This window comes from Coffea arabica, chromosome 10c (genome assembly GCF_036785885.1).
Source record: "Coffea arabica cultivar ET-39 chromosome 10c, Coffea Arabica ET-39 HiFi, whole genome shotgun sequence".
NCBI lineage: Eukaryota > Viridiplantae > Streptophyta > Magnoliopsida > Gentianales > Rubiaceae > Coffea > Coffea arabica.
In genome coordinates this window covers 7579175-7599290 of record NC_092329.1, presented here as the reverse complement: position 1 = coordinate 7599290, position 20116 = coordinate 7579175, and the positions used below count along the sequence as shown (strand labels likewise).

General features: G+C 36.8%; 2 protein-coding genes across 4 annotated transcripts; both read left to right on the top strand.

Moving 5' to 3' along the window:
- Positions 1-258: 258 nt before the first annotated feature.
- On the top strand, positions 259-1812 carry LOC113713843 (transcription factor MYB93-like). Its single transcript, XM_027237648.2, has 3 exons — positions 259-446; positions 550-679; positions 847-1812. Exons 1-3 carry the CDS (start codon positions 314-316, stop codon positions 1595-1597), a joined length of 1014 nt encoding a protein of 337 aa, XP_027093449.1. The 5' UTR covers positions 259-313; the 3' UTR covers positions 1598-1812.
- Positions 1813-13302: 11490 nt separating this feature from the next.
- Positions 13303-20011, top strand: LOC113714299 (cryptochrome-1). Of its 3 annotated transcripts, none has more exons than XM_027238079.2 (5): positions 13303-14008; positions 15425-15643; positions 16664-17370; positions 17999-18804; positions 19275-19512. In XM_027238079.2, exons 1-5 carry the CDS (start codon positions 13696-13698, stop codon positions 19279-19281), a joined length of 2052 nt encoding a protein of 683 aa, XP_027093880.2. In that variant the 5' UTR covers positions 13303-13695; the 3' UTR covers positions 19282-19512. The 3 variants fall into 3 exon arrangements, with proteins under 3 accessions (XP_027093880.2, XP_027093882.2, XP_027093881.2); XM_027238080.2 differs by having other exon boundaries at positions 13305-14008; positions 19462-20011; XM_027238081.2 differs by lacking the exon at positions 19275-19512 and having other exon boundaries at positions 17999-18808.
- Positions 20012-20116: the final 105 nt, after the last annotated feature.

Here is a 20116-nt window from a genome sequence, read left to right as displayed (position 1 = left end):
ACAAACCTCACCATTTTTATTTGTCATGTCCTGATTTTGATTTCTGAATTTCTAGTATTGTAAATTAGACAAATTGGATTAAGGCATAATATTTTGTCTTATTGTTACGACATTGCTTATGTCGCCCAATTAGAGGAAGTGTCACATCTGCTAGTTTTGTCCCTTTCTCGAATTGAGAAAAATAATAGTAAATTGAAGACTGAAACTTGTATAAATACTAATCTTGCCCACCTTCGGTTGAGCAAAGAAGCAAGCTTTCCCATAACCCACAAAAAAAAAGAAAAAGAAAAAAAAGAGAGGAAATATTGCAACAATGGGAAGGTCTCCCTGCTGTGATGAAAATGGCCTCAAGAAAGGTCCCTGGACTCCTGAAGAAGATGAGAAACTCATCGATTACATCCAAAAACATGGCCATGGCAGTTGGAGAGCCCTTCCCAAGCTTGCAGGTATAGGTTATGATCAAAACTCACAACCACTAGTTTGATTAATCATCCCCATGCATGCCATGATCAAGCTGGTATTCTTCTGAATTATTCATCCTCTTTGCAGGTCTAAACAGATGTGGCAAAAGTTGTAGGCTGAGGTGGACTAATTACTTGAGGCCTGATATCAAGAGAGGAAAATTTTCACAAGAGGAAGAACAGACAATTCTTCATCTCCATTCCATCCTAGGAAACAAGTAATTATCTCTTCACCCTCGTTATCTATGTCATTTATTCCGTAGTAAGCTAATTATCATTAGCCTAAATTTGTACGTCAATTTTATTTCAGAACATTTTCTAGTCCTTTTTATTCTTTTCTCCTTCTTTTGATGATCTTAACGATCGTAAAAATTTCCATTGAAAGGTGGTCAGCAATTGCAACGCACCTGGCAGGTCGCACAGATAATGAAATCAAGAATTTTTGGAACACTCATTTGAAGAAGAAACTGATCCAAATGGGATATGATCCGATGACTCATCAACCAAGAACTGACCTGTTTTCAAGTTTGCCTAATCTCATAGCCTTAGCAAATATACTTGAGCATCATCAGTTGGAAGAACATGCTGCGAGGTTACAAGCAGAAGCGGTTCAATTGGCTAAGATTCAATATTTGCAATGTCTCCTCCAAACTTCCCCTTCAATGACAACTAGTTCAAACAGCCATTTCAACCCCGGCGACTTGGGAACAGTTAATTCGATCAGTTCGATTCCTCAGATTAGAGAAATTCCAAGTCTGAATTTGTCCGACTTTGAAAATCAACCACCATCAGTTTCGATTGAAAATATTGCTAATTCTCAACTGCTCCACCAGCCCATCACCTCAAATGCTCCTAATATTCCAGACCCACAAGTCCCTTTCCATTTCCAAACACATTTGAATAATGATGAAGTTGTACGCATTCCAAATTTCACAAGGGTCAGCCAAGGAGACAATACACCTAACTCTTCCTGGATTCTTCCTTCTCCTGATTCTTCTTCTACACTTCCACCTCTGACTGAAACCTCGATAAGCAATATAGGGGATGCTAGCAGCACCTCCAGCAACGTCGAAGGATCTTCCTCCTATTGGTCCGAGCTACTTTTCGATGATCCTTTCCTGCATGATATATCTTAGATAAGGACTGTGTTTGTAAGAGGTTTGAGGAAGAATTTATCAGAGTTTTGCAAGTCACCACATGTCTTCGCTTATCATTAAACGTGTTGATACATGCTGATACATTGTTTTAGTGTACCCGGGCTGGCACAGCATGTAAATTGATGATTCCAGGTAATGTACATAGTTTTGGAGTGATTAATTCTGGGAATATAGTTAATTTGTTTGTTCTCCAAGTTACTATCTGGAGTCAGGGTGGTCTTGTGTTGCATTTTCGCTTTTCGGGAAAGGAAAGGAAAAAAAAAAAAAAAAAAGGAAGGAAAGAACAAAAACTAAAGGAACATATTCTTTAATTTTATGGTTTTGTCATCTATTAACGTTGTATATTTCTAAAGGTCGGAACCACTCTCTCTGACCACTCTTGTTCCATTAGGTCGGTCCTTCCTTAAGAATAGTATAGAAGTTGATTGACTTGCAAAAAAAAAAAAAAAAAAAAAAACCATTGTATATATCTGTTCAAAAATTTCCCCTTTTATATGACACCAAAGATGTGTTGCGGAAGCCCTACCAAAGTTAAGGTATAACGAGTAAATTATTGTATCTAAAATTGCAAAATGGTAATTCCCAGGAAATATTTGGTGAGGCACACTGGCCTGCTTAAGTACCAATTTCCTAGACAGAATCACCTATATATGCACTTAATTGCACAATAACTCACTACAAATATACCTACAAATATAGCTACTAAATAGACAATAAAATAGAACACCAGAATTTAACGAGGTTCGGCTAATTTGCCTACGTCCTCGGACACTACCGACAATTTAATATTTCACTAGAAGAAATATTACAAAGAGAGAGAAGAAAGCAAGTTATTGGCTCTTGCTTGGTGTACTTGAATTGGTTTGTTTGAGAGCTATTTATAGTTCTCAAACAACCTCTCAAATGTTAAACTTAACCGATGTGGGATTTAGAAATTTAGGCCAAAGAATTCAAAGTCCTCAATTTTGGCTTGAAAAAGTCATCAATTGAGGCTTGGCTTTGAATTCAACAAATCTCCACCTTGGCATAATTTCTAATCCCACCAAAAATACAAATTTTTTTTTCCCTCAAATTCGGTGGTGTCTTCAAATGCGTTGTCAAGCGCCAATCTTCAAGTCGTGCACAACATTTATCAAATTCAAACAATGTTGGAATTTGATAGTTGTCACAACCTTCGTAAGCATATCAGCAGGATTCTCCTTGGTCTGAATCTTTTGAAGTAGTATCGTACTATCTTCCAAAATCTTCCTCACAAAATGATACCGTACGTCGATATGCTTCGTCCTTGCATGATAAACTTGGTTCTTTGCTAAATGAATAGCACTCTGACTATCACAATGAACTTTGATAGACTTCTGTCCAATTTCCAATTCATCAAGCAATCCATGAAGCCAAATTGCTTCCTTAACAGCTTCCGTAACTGCCATATACTCCGCCTCTGTAGTAGACAAAGCAACTGTTGACTGTAAGGTAGACCTCCAACTGACTGGTGCCTTAGCAAGTGTAAAAACATACCCAGTCGTTGATCGACGTGTATCTTGATCTCCTGCGTAGTCGGAATCACAATATCCAACTACGCCTTGACCAATCTTCTCATCCCGCTCAAATACTAATCCAACATCTACGGTGTTCAAAATATACCGTAAAATCCATTTCACAGCTTGCCAATGCTCCTTGCCAGGATCATGCATGTACCTGCTCACAACTCCAACTGCTTGTGAAATGTCGGGCCTTGTACACACCATAGCATACATCAAGCTACCCACCGCATTTGCATACGGTACCTTTGCCATATATTCTCGTTCTGCATCATTCTTTGGAGATAACGATGCACTAAACTTGAAATGAGGAGCAAGTGGAGTACTAACAGGTTTAGTCTTTTCATTCATACCAAACCTCTTTAATACTTTACTAAGATACTCTTTCTGTGTCAAATAAAGCCTCCCCAATCTTCTATCTCTACTTATCTCCATGCCGAGAATTTTCTTGGTTTCGCCGAGATCCTTCATTTCAAACTCCCGACTCAAATGAGATTTCAATTTTTCAATCTCACCTTGATCCTTGGAAGCTATCAACATATCATCAACATAAAGAAGAAGATATATGTAGGATCCATCTCGTAGCTTGCGCAAATATACACAATCATCATATTTGCTTCTTGTGTACCTTTGCCCCATCATAAACTTGTCAAATCGCTTATACCACTGTCTTGGAGACTGCTTCAATCCATACAACGATTTGTCAAGCTTGCATACCATCTTTTCTTTACCAGCAACTTTGAATCCTTCTGGCTGAGTCATGTAGATTTCCTCTTCCAAGTCACCATGTAAAAACGCAGTTTTTACATCTAATTGGACAAGTTCCAGATCCAATTGTGCTACCAAAGCCAATAAAATTCTGATGGAGGAATGTTTCACGACTGGAGAAAACACTTCGTTGTAATCAATTCCCTCCTTCTGAGCGTAGCCTTTAGCCACCAATCTTGCTTTGTAGCGAACTCCAGACTTGTCAGGAAATCCTTCCTTCTTTGCATATACCCACTTGCATCCGATTGCCTTCTTTCCCTTTGGAAGACTGGTTAGCCTCCATGTTTGATTCTTATGAAGGGAATGTATTTCTTCATCCATTGCAATCCTCCACTTTTCTTTATCCGAACTTTGAGCTGTTTCATTGAAAGTGGCAGGAATATCAACATTTATGGTTGGGGATGCATAGGCCACTATATCAGCAAAACGAGCAGGTTTTCTGATTGTCCTCTTTGGCCTACTGGTTGCAATTGATTCATGTTGCTGTGAAAGTTCTTCAACTGGAACATTTTCTTCAGTTGATTCTTCTTCTACCATAGGAGTCCTTTCATCTACTCCGATATCCACTGCTGGTCTGATAATGCTTCTTTCAAACTCCATCTGCTTAGGAGTGCTCTCCACCTGTTGGGGAGTACTATCATTCTGCTGTACATCTACCTTTGTTAACATGGTAGATTCATCAAAGGTGACATCCCTGCTGAAAACTATCTTTTTCGTTTCGGGACACCAAAGGCGATAACCTTTAATGCCTGTTGTGATCCCCATAAAGAGCGCCTTCTTCGCCCTTGGATCCAACTTTGATTCTTTAACATGATAATATACAGTAGAACCAAACACATGTAAGGAATCATAATCTGTAGCAGGTTTTCCCGACCATTTCTCTAATGGCGTTTTGCCGCCAATAGCAGTTGATGGTAAGCGATTAACGAGGTGATTTGCATATGCTAAAGCCTCAGCCCAAAATTGTCTGCCCAACTCAGCATTGGACAACATACACCGAACTTTCTCCACCAATGTCCGGTTCATACGCTCTGCCACCCCGTTTTGCTGTGGTGTATCTCTGACTGTGAAGTGCCGAACAATGCCTTCATTTTCACAGACCTCCATGAACGGATCACTAGTGTATTCACCTCCGTTGTCTGTTCGAAGGCGTTTGATCTTTCTTTCTGTTTGAGTTTCCACCATCTTTTTCCACTTGATGAAAATTCCCAATACTTCACTTTTCGCCTTCATAGTATACACCCATACTCTTCGAGAGAAGTCATCGACAAAGGTAACAAAATAATTCTTGCTTCCCAAAGAAGTTGTTTTGGAAGGTCCCCACACATCAGAGTGCACATAATCCAAAATACCCTTGGTATCGTGAATTGCAGTGCCAAATTTTACCCTTGTCTGCTTTCCTTTGACACAATGCTCGCAAAAATCTAACTTGCAAACACTGGCTCCTTTTAATAGTCCTTGATTCATCAGAAGATTCAAAGATTTTTCTCCGGCATGCCCTAAGCGCATATGCCATAATCTGGTTACTTTCAATTCTCGATCATCACTGGAAGCCACGGCCGCTACTCCAACAACTGCATTACCTTGATAGTAATACAAGTTATTATTTTTCCGGATTCCTTTCACCAGCACCAATGCACCTGAAATGATTTTCATCACTCCATTATATGCCGACACCTTGTAGCCCATTGATTCTAGTACTCCCACAGAAATGAGGTTCTTTTTCAATTCTGGCACATATCGGACATCAGTTAGAATCTTAATTGATCCATCCTGATTCCTCAGCCGAATTGAACCAACCCCATTTGTTGCTAATGTGGTCTCATCTGCCGTGTAAACGACTCCACCTTCTTTTTCCTTGAAATCAAAGAACCATTCTCTATTGGACGTCATATGATGGCTACAACCTGAGTCCAATAGCCATGTACTAGAATGACCAGTAGGCATGACAGCTAATGAAAAATCTGAGTTTTGATCAATGCACTCAGATACATTTGAATCCGCAACAGCTTTTTCTTTGTCAGGTCTACCCTTCAGTTTTGGACAGTCCTTCTTCCAGTGCCCTTTCTCTCTGCAAAAGGCACACTCATCTTTACTTAGTCTGGCTCTTGACTTGGATCTTCTTCTCGTCCCCTTTCTCTGGTTTTGTGAGCGTCCTCTAGTTACCAGAGCTTCTGCTGCTCCATCTCTGCTATTTTGCTTGTCTTTTCTTCTGAGCTCATAGCTGTACAGGGCAGAGCTAACTTCACTGAGGGACACCTCAGCTTTCCCATGGAGTAGAGTTGTTTCAAGATGCTCAAACTCCTCAGGAAGAGATCCCAACAACATGAGAGCCAAATCTTCGTCTTCAAATGTCACATCTAAATTCATCAGATCAGTGATTAACTGATTGAAATTAGTGATGTGATCACTTAGAGTTGTGCCAGGAACATAAGTGAAGCGAAATAAACGCTTCTTCATGTTGAGCCTGTTCTGACAATTTTTCTTCAAGAACTTCTCCTCCAATCCAGTCCATAATTTATTTGCAGAGGTTTCTTTTGAGAACACATATTTTTGTTCCCTTGAAAGACACGATCGAATTGTACCACACGCTAAACGATTTAGCGTCCTCCATTCCTTCTCTTCAATCTCTTCTGGTTTCTCTTTTTCGATGGCAATGTCTAGACCTTGATTAAAGAGCGCGTCTAGAATCTCACTTTGCCACATGCCGAAATGACCGGTACCATCAAATGTCTCCACATTTAATTTTGTATTCGTCATAACATTTCTCGCCATAATAGATAATGACGAGCTTGTTGATGCTTGCATTGTAGATGAAGATCTACTTTCGGCCATCTCTACAAATTATATTTAGTAGCTCCTAAATGTAGAGTAACAATAGCCCAAGAAATCTTTTCTGATGTGGAAGATCAGACCATGCTGCAACCACAGAGCATACTAAGAAACCTCGAGCTCTGATACCAATTGTTGCGGAAGCCCTACCAAAGTTAAGGTATAACGAGTAAATTATTGTACCTAAAATTGCAAAATGGTAATTCCCAGGAAATATTTGGTGAGACACACTGGCCTGCTTAAGTACCAATTTCCTAGACAGAATCACCTATATATGCACTTAATTGCACAATAACTCACTACAAATATACCTACAAATATAGCTACTAAATAGACAATAAAATAGAACACCAGAATTTAACGAGGTTCGGCTAATTTGCCTACGTCCTCGGACACTACCGACAATTTAATATTTCACTAGAAGAAATATTACAAAGAGAGAGAAGAAAGCAAGTTATTGGCTCTTGCTTGGTGTACTTGAATTGGTTTGTTTGAGAGCTATTTATAGTTCTCAAACAACCTCTCAAATGTTAAACTTAACCGATGTGGGATTTAGAAATTTAGGCCAAAGAATTCAAAGTCCTCAATTTTGGCTTGAAAAAGTCATCAATTGAGGCTTGGCTTTGAATTCAACAAGATGAACTTATTTAAATCAACTTGAAGGGTATATAATACATGCGTAGAAGGCAAATTTTATGTGACATTTATATGCCTCTTCCTAAGTAATAGACGCATAATCAAGAATTTATATGCAGGCTTCTTTCTATGTAACTGGAGCAGAAAAAAAAAATTACTCTGGTGAATTTTTTAAAACTGAAAATTTGAAAATCTTTCACTGTTTTTTACTGTCTTAGTCATATGCAATATATACTCCAAGGAACCGTTATAATTCAATTTCTACCTTTTGTTGCATGGTTTAAAATAGCCTTTTTACGTAAAACAGCTTAAATGGCACTCCATGCAAGTATAGAAGACAAATTTATCGTGACCTTTACATGCTTCATAGAGGGAAGTGAGAGAAAAACTTGACCAACAATAAATACCTAGCACAGTAAAAACGGGAACTTTGCCACAAAAAAAAAAAAAAAAGGAAGGAACAATGATAAAAAAATAATAATAATAATAAGAAAAGAAATTACAAAAGAGCAGAAACGGAACAATGAAATATCATATGGAAACTAACCAAAAGAATATCCATGAGGGTTTGCCAAGAAGCATTAAATATGGGACAAAGTTCCCACTGCAATAATTGAGGGGGCAAACTGCAATTCATGCATAAGTTCACAAGGATTATTGCAATTAACCTCGTAATACATCCATCTCATGCAGTAATAGACAAAGTTCCTAGTCATCATTGTAAATAAGTTATGCTAATTTGCACATATGATTATGGGCAAGGTTGAAATGCGGTTTTTTTTTTTTTTTTCAATGTGAAATTGTAGTAACATTACATGAAACAGATGATAAAACTTTTTTTCATACTAAGTGGTGATATAGATTTTATTTTGTTGTGCTTGGACTCCTTTTCCATGAACAACTTATTTTCGGACCGCACTTATCTCTTAAAAAATATCAACTTACAAACTCCCGTACTCTATTATGATGCGAAAATTGAAATGATATATGATGCAGCAAATGCCTTCAAGAATTGTAGAAATCCAAAAATTATATTCACACATATATAGATGAGCTAGTTTAGGCACAAATATATACGAGGCACGTTTATATACATAAGATAAGAATATGTGTTAGAGAAGAGAAATAAATTTAATAAAATATTAGTAATAACAATGTACTGCTACATAATTGTAACATAACAAATATACATGGCTTCACATAGATATTGATTTAATATAACATCTTTGTTACAAAAAGGTTACTATCTGTGAAGATATTATTTGTTACATTTTTTACCTGAAAGGGAACTTTATTTCAGGGGATAACTCACGAGGTAGTTTGAATGCCAAGAAACCATATTATTAGTCACTTTTGCTTGATTTTCTTCTCCAATTATCCGTCCACTTTCTTTCCTATATAAATACAATAAATTGTTATGACATAATCTGCTTGGTCATAATTGTATTTGGCAAGCAGATCAAGAAACTTGAGAATGAAGTTGGGCAAATAATCTTTCTTCTCAAGTCGCACAAATCTTTTGGTCAATGCAAAATAAATTAAAATTAGGCCATAAGTTGCAAAGTTTGATCCAGTAGCAAAATTTATCAAGGGATAATTTCACAAACCTCCCTTGAGGTTTCTAACAATTTCACTGACCTCCCCTAAGGTTTCAAAAATAACACTAACCTCCCCTCAATTGATTTTGGAGCCCATTGCTGATGTAACTTGGAATGAATTTACTGCTTTGCCCTAATGCATAAAAGGCTGATGAGAAATGAATTTCTGGAAAAATATAATTAGGTCATTAAATAAATGAACTAATTAAATGATATTAACTATGGTTCTATCTCTAATAAGCCAATGTAACTGCACTTAAGAAATGACACTAATTGATGCACCAATATGGCGCCATTTTTTGTGATTGGACATGACTTCAAAGTGCAACACAAGGACAATTTTATACGAAGGCTTGGAGAAGATAGAAAAATGGAGGGAAAAGAAAGAGAAAAGCATGGCTCCCCTCAGGTATTGAGATTATGGTTGGCATGGCTACCCACTCATGCTTTTTATATATGGTTGGCATTAGTGACAAATAATCAATGGTCATGAAATTTGGTTTTGCAATCCTCACCGTCTGCTTTATTCATTTGGGGCAAATGGCATTTTGAAACTATCTTGGATTGCAGCAATAGTTAAGTAGTACTACAACTGCTACAATTATAGCAATTTTGAACTAATGTCAAGTGACTTGTGTTGTCTTACTAACTAGTTCAAGTGTTCAACTAATAAGTTGTTGCTTATTATCTCTTAGTAAAGTTACAGTAGTAATCATCAAATAAAAGTCATACATTTCTTCCAAATATAATCCAACTGACAAGTACTACTGGTTTTCTTCTTATATAATCAGAAAAGACTTAAAATGGTTGGTACAGTGTCGTGGCACTTTTACATTTGTTATGAGAGTTTATCCAATTAATTTTACAATTTGGATGAATGTAAAAACAACACCTGGTGTGATATTTATGATGAGTACCATGTTAACTATAGCCTTTGGTTGTTCCAGCCTTGCCATTTTTTATTACCTCAAAATTAGATAATCACACAAAAAATAAATTATTTCTTGAGTTGCTTGAGCCGTTTATATGCTTTTGAAAGAAACTAAAAATATGGCCATTGCACTAGACATTGGTGCAAACTAAAACTTCAAGTTGTTGCTACTGCACTTTTCCTAATTGCTGTTACACCTACTAGAATTTACTAATTATTTATGTCTTTTAATATTTTTCATTTTTTTACTAATACAAGTTGTGGATAAGCAAAAAGGGCATATGTGGAACAAAAATATCATCTCACTTCTCAAAATACTTTTTTGATGCTCATTTTTCTGACATGGGCTGATCATGTTACTACAACTATAAATTCAGGGGAGGTTTATGTCATTTTTAAAACCTTACGGGAGGTCAATGAAGTTGTTAAAAACCTCATGGGAGGTTTCTGAAATTATCCCAATTTATCAACTTAATTCTAGTTTTTGTATACAACATAAACAAACGGGGAAGTATGTTATTTAATGGTTTTGATTTTCAAAAATAAGATCATAATTATACTTATCTAAAGTGCTATGGAAAGAGAATTAATCGTCTCCAATTAATCGGGAGGAGTTAATCCATCAAACCCATCATAGCTACTTTAAGTAGTAGTAGCATTTTTTCGTAATGAATTTTCTGTCATATTCACTGTGCCAATGCCTATCTCACTTTTTATTATATTACTATTTTTCCTTTATAAATATCATATTTTGATTTTTTTTATTTTCTTAAAATTCAATAATTATTAATTGAATAATACACAACTTTAACAAATTCATAACATCAAAATGCATAAAGTGATTTTTTAATGAATTTTTTGTTGTATGTTTTAATTTTCTATTATATAATAAAAAATGAAACAGAAATTGGTAGAAAGAGTAGGACAACAGATCCGTTCTGCATTTCTCCTGTTTGTTAGTTGAGCTTGAAATTATTGAAACCAAAGTCCTAGCATTAATGATGTGTTTGAAGCACAAGTACTTCCAAAAATCAATGAAAATACAATAATAAAATGATTTCAAACCTCACATTATGATAAACAGAAAAGAGAACACTGGGAAAAATGAGCTGTTCAATTAATTGCGTTTACAGCTGAGGTAAAATCCAGACAGGATGGGGAATGATCCTTTTGTAGTCATCCTGGTAAAGGACGTCAAGTTCTGTGTGCTTTGAGCTGAAAAAGGCCCAATCATAAGCTTCAGATTCACATGCGAACTAATTAGTCTAGTTAGTTAAGACGTCATATTCACTAGGTGTTCTGTCTGGCTTTATATCTATTTCAGCATCTAGACGGCTGAAATAGATGGAATCTTCTCTCAATCCGGGGTAATCAGCAGCATGTACAGAAATGCATTTGTTGTTACTTATTGCCCACAACGAAAGTCCTGCCCTCTGAGGTTTCCATTTTAACCCATTCCTTGGTATCAAAATCCAGCTCGAAACCTTCATGGCATTTTGTCAACTGTTATAAGTATACTTTCTTAGGTAAAATCCGACTCGAATGTGTTAAGAAACCTCAAGACAAGTAACAATTCACCCAAAGAATCTGCGAGATAATTTCTCCGACTTAGTTGAGCTCTCTTTTCGCCTTCTCTCCTTAGGAGGAGGCACCAGTGAAGGCAGGGCATCTCAGATTTGACAAGGGTCATCTTGGGGGAAGAGGCCGGGCAACTCGAGAGATCCCAAGCTTCGATATTATCAGATTGAGACAAAGCATAGAACTATTGGTACTTGCTAAACTAGTAGGTGATATCTTGATGAGAGGTGCGTGGTCCATTCAAGGGTGTCCAGCTTTTGTCTGCAGAGGGCAAGCCGCGAGCTCAGATCTTTCTTGTAGCCATGGATAATATTCAATAATATTAAGGAAATTGCAAGTGTGTAAAAATATTAAAGGGTATGGATAATGGAGAAATCTAAATATTGTAGACTTATAGATAATGTGGTAGCCGGAGAAGATTAAATAGTGTGGAGTCCAGAGGAGGGGCCAAATGATTGTGAGGGTGGGCAATTACTTCTCCTCAACTTTCAAAAATTAGAAATTAGGCAATAGAGGTTTTTATAATTTTTAACTAGTCTCATATTTGCATCCCCTGAATTTTATAAAATTTTCTTTTACTCCGTATTACCCCCATAAAAATATAAAAAATTTTCCATTGTCCTATTTGAAAAGTGAAGAATGTCACTTGAATGAATAAGAATGTGAAGACTTTTGAAACTAAGTGCAACAAGATAAGAATAACCTTTGTCTAATTTTTCTTTTGAATAACAAGAATTAAAACTCAAGTCGTATGTTATCGGCTCGTGTAATTTTGCCCTCCTAATCATAAGGTCTTGGCTCTACCATTGGTGAAGTCATGCTTAATTCGCAGCTTTTTATTTAGGGCAAATTCCACATTACTCCCTATGATTTAGTGTTTTTCTACATAACTTCTCTATAATTTCAAAAGTTATATATAAAACAAAAGTTAAAATTGATATAAATGAAGTCTAATCCACAAAAAATCATAGTGATTCTGCTAATATCATCATATTTTTAGACAAAAAGAAGAAGAAAACCCAAAAACGAATGCAGGCTTTCATGGATGAAAATATCAAGTAATTTTCCAAAGTGGAAAAAGAATCGAACTTCCAACACCGTTTAGTGTGAAAGGAAAAAATAAACAGAAGAAGAGATGAAGTCAATCTGCAGTAAGACGGGAATCTGGAGGTCTGCTTGGTAAAGGAGCCAAGGCCCACCACACTAAAAAGGCAAAATCCAAATTGTGTTATTAATGGTGTGTCGTTTCCATATCTTTAGGAATAATTGAAGAAATCACTCTTTGAAGCCTTTCAGGACATGGAGAGACTTACATAAATACTGTGTCACCAAACTCAGGGAAGATATCTAAGCTCGTTACCTTTTTGAGTCTAACATTATAAATACTCAAGGATTGTACAAGGAAACCTACACATACAGGATTGTACAAGGAACAATCAACAAGTGTGTCAAGTTATTCATTCATTTGCAGGGAGCAACATGGCATGACGATAGAAAAGTATAAGCTCTCAGATCACTTTCAATTTGCAATAATTCAGAGCGAAGAAATCACAACATTTGTCATTTTGTACATATTCTGCCCACATGACTTTTCGTATTGCACACTGAGCTGTTCAGCAAATTTTTCAAGAAACTGCATAAAATTTTCCACCCTGTCAAATGGGTACGAGACTGAGAGAAGTCACTAGAGGGCTGTGTGTGAGACGCGATTTTTGTTTTCTTGCTTAGGATAAGAGGAAGTGAAAAGATATATATTTAAAAAAAAAAAAATCTAGGAAAACAGAAAAGTTGTGGTTGCAATTGGCCTGTCAGTCTATAGCAACCCCACTAGCTTAACCAATCACCTCCACTCTGTATTTCTCTCCTCTCTCTCTCCCTAGTTGTTTAGCAGCCTCCCTGTTATACCAATCCCAATTTGTCCAGTGTCAAGTTCAGAGAAACAAAGATTCACCCAGATATTGGGAGAAATTACACAAGTTTTTCCTGAGCTCTTTCCCCTTAGAAAGATGCAATCTTTCTATATTGCAACCTGAAATCATCCATCTCACCACATGGGGAAAGGTTGAGGGAACAGTGAAAAGGATAAGATTAATTGTATAGTCATCCGACGCAGGCACGTAATAGTATGGTTTGAAGATAGGACAGAGAGAGTTGATAGAAAAAAAAAAGTTAGCTTCTTGAAAACAATTTTGGGAGATGTCAAGTGGGGGTTGTAGTATTGTATGGTTCAGAAGGGATCTGAGAGTAGAAGATAATCCAGCCTTAGCAGCTGGAGTTAGAGCTGGAGCAGTTGTTGCTGTGTTTATTTGGTCACCTGAGGAAGAGGGTCACTTCTATCCTGGAAGGGTCTCAAGATGGTGGCTCAAGCAGAGTTTAGCCCATCTTGATTCTTCTTTGAGGAGCCTTGGCACTGCACTTATCACAAAGAGATCTAGCAATACTATTTCTACATTACTTGAAGTTATCAAGTCTACTGGAGCTACTCAGCTCTTCTTCAACCATTTATATGGTGAGTTTTGGCTTCAGTTTATGGGTGGTTGGATCATGTTGATTTGTCTCATAAGCATTTAATATTAACTTTCTTGTTTTGTTAATATTTTTATTGGCCCTTTTGTGTATTTTAATTCTCCGGTTCTGTTTTCTGATTATTTTATATTCAACTGCTTACATGAGTTCAATGTCTACTGGTTTTTTCAAAAAGCAATCATTGGCATCGGAAGTAATTTGTGCTTATTTATATACTTTTCCAGTTTTTCTTTATAGTTGCTCGTGGGTCTCTTCTTTACATTAATGTAATGCACATCTTTAACAAATTAATGAGCAGTTAGGTTCCTGTTCCCTTTTTAGGAATGAGATTTGGATTGTCTTTTCCTTAAAAAAAAAAAAAAAAAAGATTTTGATTGTCGCGATAAAGATATGTATGTTTGTTCTTGGAGTTAATATTTACTAAGGGTAAATTATTTTTTAACTCTTGTAATTTCATACTTTATCATATAACCTCAATAGATTAAAAATTTATATGTAACTTTCTCGTAATTTGTGTTAAGGTGTGATCTATTGGTTTTTTCATTAAAGCTAAAGGTCAACAGTGAAAAGTCGAAATCAAACTAATAAATTAACAAATTCACCCTTTCAATGCTTTGTTTTCTTTTTTCCTTTTCTTTCTTTCTTCGTCTCTCTCTCTCTCTCTCTTTTGGAGAAGAAAAGGGATGATTTTGAAAACCTATACTTTGATTTACAAAATCTTAATTTTCTCCGAATACAAAGAGATGGAAAAGGAAATAAAAATAAATAAATAATAAACAAAAAAGATGGAAGGGACAAATAAACAAGAAACAAAAAGTACCTGAACTTTTTTTATTACAAATATCATTATAGGTTTTTTAACCAAATCTTTAATGGCATTTTTTGTTTCTTATTTATCTATTTTTTATTTCAATTTCTTCTTTTTTATGTTTGGAGGGAAAAAAAATAATGAAACGGTAAATTTGTCGATTTATTAGTTTGAATTTGACTTTCTACTATTGACCGTTAGTTTTATCGAAAAAATTAACGGTGACAATTTAATTCAAATCATAAGAGGGGTTATATATAGGTTTTTAAATTATAGGAGGCTGTGTGATAAAACACGAAATCATAAGGAATAAAAGGTAATTTGTCCCATTTACTAATTATGGAACTCTAGCTGAGAATATGGTCTCTTGGTTGTCTTATTTCCTGCTGACTTCTGTACTTGTAAATTGAGTGCCGCCTAACTTAATTTAGATATTAACTCTCTAAAATATGATCCTCATTAATGTCATCTCAGAAGCTTGTTGTCTAAATTAAGCGTTTGAACTCTGAAAGCTTATTCATTCTTCACTTATTGTTTTTAGTTACATTAAGGTGAACACATGATACCTTACCTGGTTTTTATATGATGTAGACCCCTTGTCGCTTGTCCGGGATCACCGTGCAAAGGAAGTTCTAACAGCTCAAGGTGTAGCTGTACGCTCCTTTAATGCTGACCTGTTTTATGAACCTTGGGAAATCCACGATGAGGAAGGTCGTCCATTCAGAACTTTTGCATCTTTCTGGGAGAGATGCCTCAGCATGCCTTACGACCCCGACTCTCCACTGCTTCCGCCCAAAAGAATTATCTCTGGTTTGTATACGTATTAAATGTGTGTGAGTGTGTTTTTCTTTTCCTTGCATAAAAATATATCAATAGTAATTTTCTTGAATTTTTATGGGTTTGCTCGACTTGAAATAGTCAATTTCAATTGTTAAACTTTTCAAGGTCAGCATGTCTTATCTGCATCGAAATTTATCCAGACAGAAATGGTGAGTACTTAAACTGTTTTTTGCTCCATCAGTGAAAAGATTCCAAACGCAAAAATGGCTAAAATAATGGAAAACAGAATATGGACTGGAGTCTATGATGCATTCCTTGTAGAAAGTTTAATTGTTTGAAAATCCAGGATCTGATGTTTTACAAATTTTTCCAAATTTATCATGCATTTTAAACCCTGCATCTGATGGTTTTACTTTAATCGCACAGAAACTTTTATGTAATTGTTCATTAGCTTCCATGCCTTTTGAGGGATGACATTACTAGCAATGTGGCATACTTGAGGAAACACTTTTTTATTTTTTTTACATCTGCAGATAGAACCTTCATAACTATCCATTCCTCTGGCTAGAAAACTAAAATTGCTATAGAGGATTTTCTACTTAGCCTTTTATTTTGTTGACATTGGTGGGAAGTCATCTCTTGTTAGGCAAAGTTAAAATGATAACCTTTAGGGAAGAATAAACCACTGCAGCATTCATATTCTTGTAGAAATTGTGTCCAATTTATTGATTTCGGCGTGCTAATTACCCTCCTCAAAGATGAACAAATTTCCCCACTGACGTTTGTTTCAATCAGTATACAGTCTTCAAAAGTTGACTTGCAACCTTAATCAGCCACCGAAAGGCTTTTAGCTGTGAATGAACTTCAACAAAGTATGTCAGTTTGTTAGAGTGATTTATTGGTATTAGTTGACTGATTCAGCTGAGTGTCTTGTCATGTTATTAAGCTTCCATCGTTCGTCTATACTTTGCTCTCCTTTGTGATTATCATTTTCCGTTGTCTTTTTTTCTTAAATGCAACTGTAGTAAACTGTTGTCCATACTATTTCAGGAGACGTCACTGGATGCCCTTCGGACATTTTAGTCTTTGAAGATGAGTCAGAAAAAGGAAGTAATGCACTTCTCGCTCGAGCATGGTCGCCTGGGTGGAGTAATGCTGACAAGGCACTAACTACCTTCATTAATGGGGCACTAATTGAGTACTCAAAGAACCGCCGAAAGGCCGATAGCGCCACAACCTCGTTTCTTTCTCCCCGTTTACATTTTGGGGAAGTCAGTGTAAGAAAGGTTTTCCATCTTGTTCGCATCAAGCAAGTTCTATGGGCCAATGAGGGAAATAAAGCTGGTGAAGAGAGTGTCAACCTATTCCTCAAGTCTATTGGTCTCAGAGAATATTCAAGATACATGAGCTTCAATCATCCTTACAGCCATGAAAGGCCCCTGCTTGGCCACCTAAAGTATTTCCCTTGGGTAGTGGATGAGGGATACTTTAAGGCATGGAGGCAAGGAAGAACTGGTTATCCTTTAGTAGATGCTGGTATGAGAGAGCTTTGGGCAACTGGTTGGCTACATGATCGAATACGAGTTGTTGTCTCTAGTTTCTTTGTTAAGGTTCTGCAACTCCCCTGGAGGTGGGGTATGAAGTATTTCTGGGACACACTACTGGATGCAGATCTCGAGAGTGATGCTCTTGGTTGGCAATATATTTCTGGTACTCTCCCTGATAGTCGTGAGTTTGACCGCATTGATAATCCACAGGTTAGAATTGTGCTTGCATAAAATAATTGTTGGTTTAGTTTGGATATGCCTCTGCAGACATTTGGAATTTTTGCTCCCTAAACGATCCATTTAAATGTTGGGTGTGGTTTCTCATTTTACTCTTCAAGTTGGGGAAGCAACCTTTAGTGTTGATGGCCTTTTTACTCCTCACTAGTCTTGGACAATGCCTTGATTACTTTAGTGGACTGGAGCCCTGGTTAACCTAATGTGGAGCAATGGTTTTACTTGGTTCCAATCTGCATTTTAAAGTTTTAAGTTACTGTTTTTATGATAAATCAGCAGAGACTTCTGAGTCTCGATGGAACAAAGAAGAGGGAAAAATAGAGCATGAAGCTCTCGCATAGCTCCACTCTGTAAACGGATCTTCCTGTAGAATTTAGCATGGTGTAATAGTAGTCCCGTCATGGTTTTAGTACTTACAGGGAGAGAATGGATTACGACTACCACTTGTTTCTGTGTTTTATGCATATCAGCCTAACAAAATGCATGATGCGATGCTATAGAATTTGATTGCACTTGCATCATTTTCTGATCACATTAGTATTTGATTTGTGGAACCATTGCAAAAAATGATAAGAATATTTCTGTTATCTATTATTTCTTGCAGTTTGAGGGATATAAATTTGATCCCCATGGAGAGTATGTTCGAAGATGGCTTCCTGAACTTGCTAGGCTACCTACTGATTGGATACACCATCCTTGGGACGCACCAGAATCAGTCCTCCAAGCTGCTGGTGTTGAACTAGGTTCCAATTATCCTCTTCCAATTGTTGAAATAGATGCAGCAAAGGTCAGGTTGCAAGAGGCGCTTTCACAGATGTGGCAGAATGCAGCAGTGTCAAGAGCTGCACTTGAAAATGGAACAGAAGAAGGACTTGGGGACTCCTCTGAATCAGGCCCCTTTGCCTTTCCTCAGGACATGCAAGTGGAGATGGATCAGGAACCTGCTAGAAATAATAATGCTGCAACCACAACCATCCGACGTTATGAAGATCAGATGGTCCCAAGCATGACTTCATCATTGGTGAGAACGGAATATGATGAAACTTCATTTTATATGAGAAATTCTGTAGAAAATAGAGCAGAAGTGCCAAGAACTGTTAATGTAACTGAAGAACCTGCAAGAGAAGTAACTACCCGCCCTCCCAGGCACACAGTTCAGAGTAACAACATTATGCCTGTATATAATTTTACAATAGGACGAAGAAACTCTGAGGACTCAACAGCAGAATCTTCCAGCAGTGGTAGACGAGAAAGGGATGGAGGCATAGTTCCAGTTTGGTCTCCCTCAAGTTCAAATTTTTCGGATCCATTTGCTGCAGAAGACAATGGCATAGGAACTAGTGCTTCATACTTGCAGAGGCATCCGCAGTCTCATCAGCTAATGAACTGGAGGGGGCTCCCTCAAACTGGGTAAGTTATCCATAAATCTTGCAGCATTCATGGGGCTATGAAATTTATTGATGACGGGCTCGCTGGTTATTCCCATATCAAGAGAATGGTTTCTCCAAAATGGGACTTTTCTTGTAAGAGAATATGTATCATCTTGGTGTTTATGTGCTTTTCCTTTTTATAATCACACCCCTGGTGCAAATATCATAAACGTGTTTTCCAATCAATTATTATTTTTCCAACTAACTTTTTTTTTATTTCACGGACGTCATTTCACAAAAAGTGCTAATAGTGTCACTCCAAAAATTTTTTCCAAATAACCTCCTATACAAACTCACTTTTAGTATCTTGTTATTTGTTATTCGATTTTGTTTTCCTTTCTGTATTTACAGTTTGTCTTAAAATAGATGAAGATGACGAATCAGTTCTGTACAAGTATCGTTTTCTTACTTCAACTTTTCAATTGTTATATCCTTTGCTTAATGTCTTAGAGCCTAGTGATCATGCATAGTGTTGCTGCTGCTCAATTTATCTACCAAGTCACTGAAATGGCTATTTCTGAGGAAAGAGGTCTACACTCTTTAAGAAGAAATATCTAGTTTGTGTTTTAATTTTTTTTTTCAATTAAATGCCAGTATTTGTGGTAGAAATTCTTATTCTTGTGTGCATTGCTAACAGGTGAGCCCGTACAAATCACTAGCTATTAGGCAAAAGCTGGACAATCTAAAATGATGGTTACAATTGGCCTCTGACTGCTAAATTAGCTCCTGATGCCTGGCGTTCACATCCTTCCTCTCTGACCCAATCAGCTGTGGAACTGTGTCCAAAATTTATGAAATCAGATTGGGGGGTCTGTCTGTATTCTCTCCTCGCCCCATCGGTGCTGCAGATGTGGCTCAGCTGTATAGTGTATGATATCCTCTAAGCACAGATGAGTGTTTTAGAATAGGGATATGCTGTAGTGATATAATCTAAATAGGATCGAGGTTTTGGTTTTCTGAGTGTAGGCTGATTATAGCTGATGTTATAATCACCAATAAAGCGATCTCCTTTTTCTTCCCCCGAAGTCCCTTATTACTGTATCAGAAAAATACTGTAGGATTGTGCGCTAGCTATGCTTTGTCTGAGGGTGTGCCTGGTATATTTTTGACAGTCCGTGGCTCAGTGGGATGTTGAACATTAACTCTCCCTGCCTTATAAATGAAATGAAAGTTTTTCAGTTTGGAAATGCTTTTATTCATCCTGTAATATGTGCAACGTGGACAGGATAATTGTGTAGTCGGTTTTCCAAATTGTGAAAGGTTTAAAGAAAATATCCTTTCCCTCTGTGAAG

What these genes read in the sequence shown, in the direction of transcription:
- LOC113713843 (XM_027237648.2), top strand. Translation starts at nt 314, where the DNA reads ATGGGAAGGTCTCCCTGCTGTGATGAAAATGGCCTCAAGAAAGGTCCC. An exon ending in AGCCCTTCCCAAGCTTGCAG is followed by an intron (nt 447 to 549) that starts GTATAGGTTATG and finishes TCCTCTTTGCAG; the next exon opens with GTCTAAACAGATGTGGCAAA. An exon ending in CATTCCATCCTAGGAAACAA is followed by an intron (nt 680 to 846) that starts GTAATTATCTCT and finishes TTCCATTGAAAG; the next exon opens with GTGGTCAGCAATTGCAACGC.
- LOC113714299 (XM_027238079.2), top strand. Translation starts at nt 13,696, where the DNA reads ATGTCAAGTGGGGGTTGTAGTATTGTATGGTTCAGAAGGGATCTGAGA. An exon ending in CTTCTTCAACCATTTATATG is followed by an intron (nt 14,009 to 15,424) that starts GTGAGTTTTGGC and finishes TATATGATGTAG; the next exon opens with ACCCCTTGTCGCTTGTCCGG. An exon ending in ACCGCATTGATAATCCACAG is followed by an intron (nt 17,371 to 17,998) that starts GTTAGAATTGTG and finishes TATTTCTTGCAG; the next exon opens with TTTGAGGGATATAAATTTGA.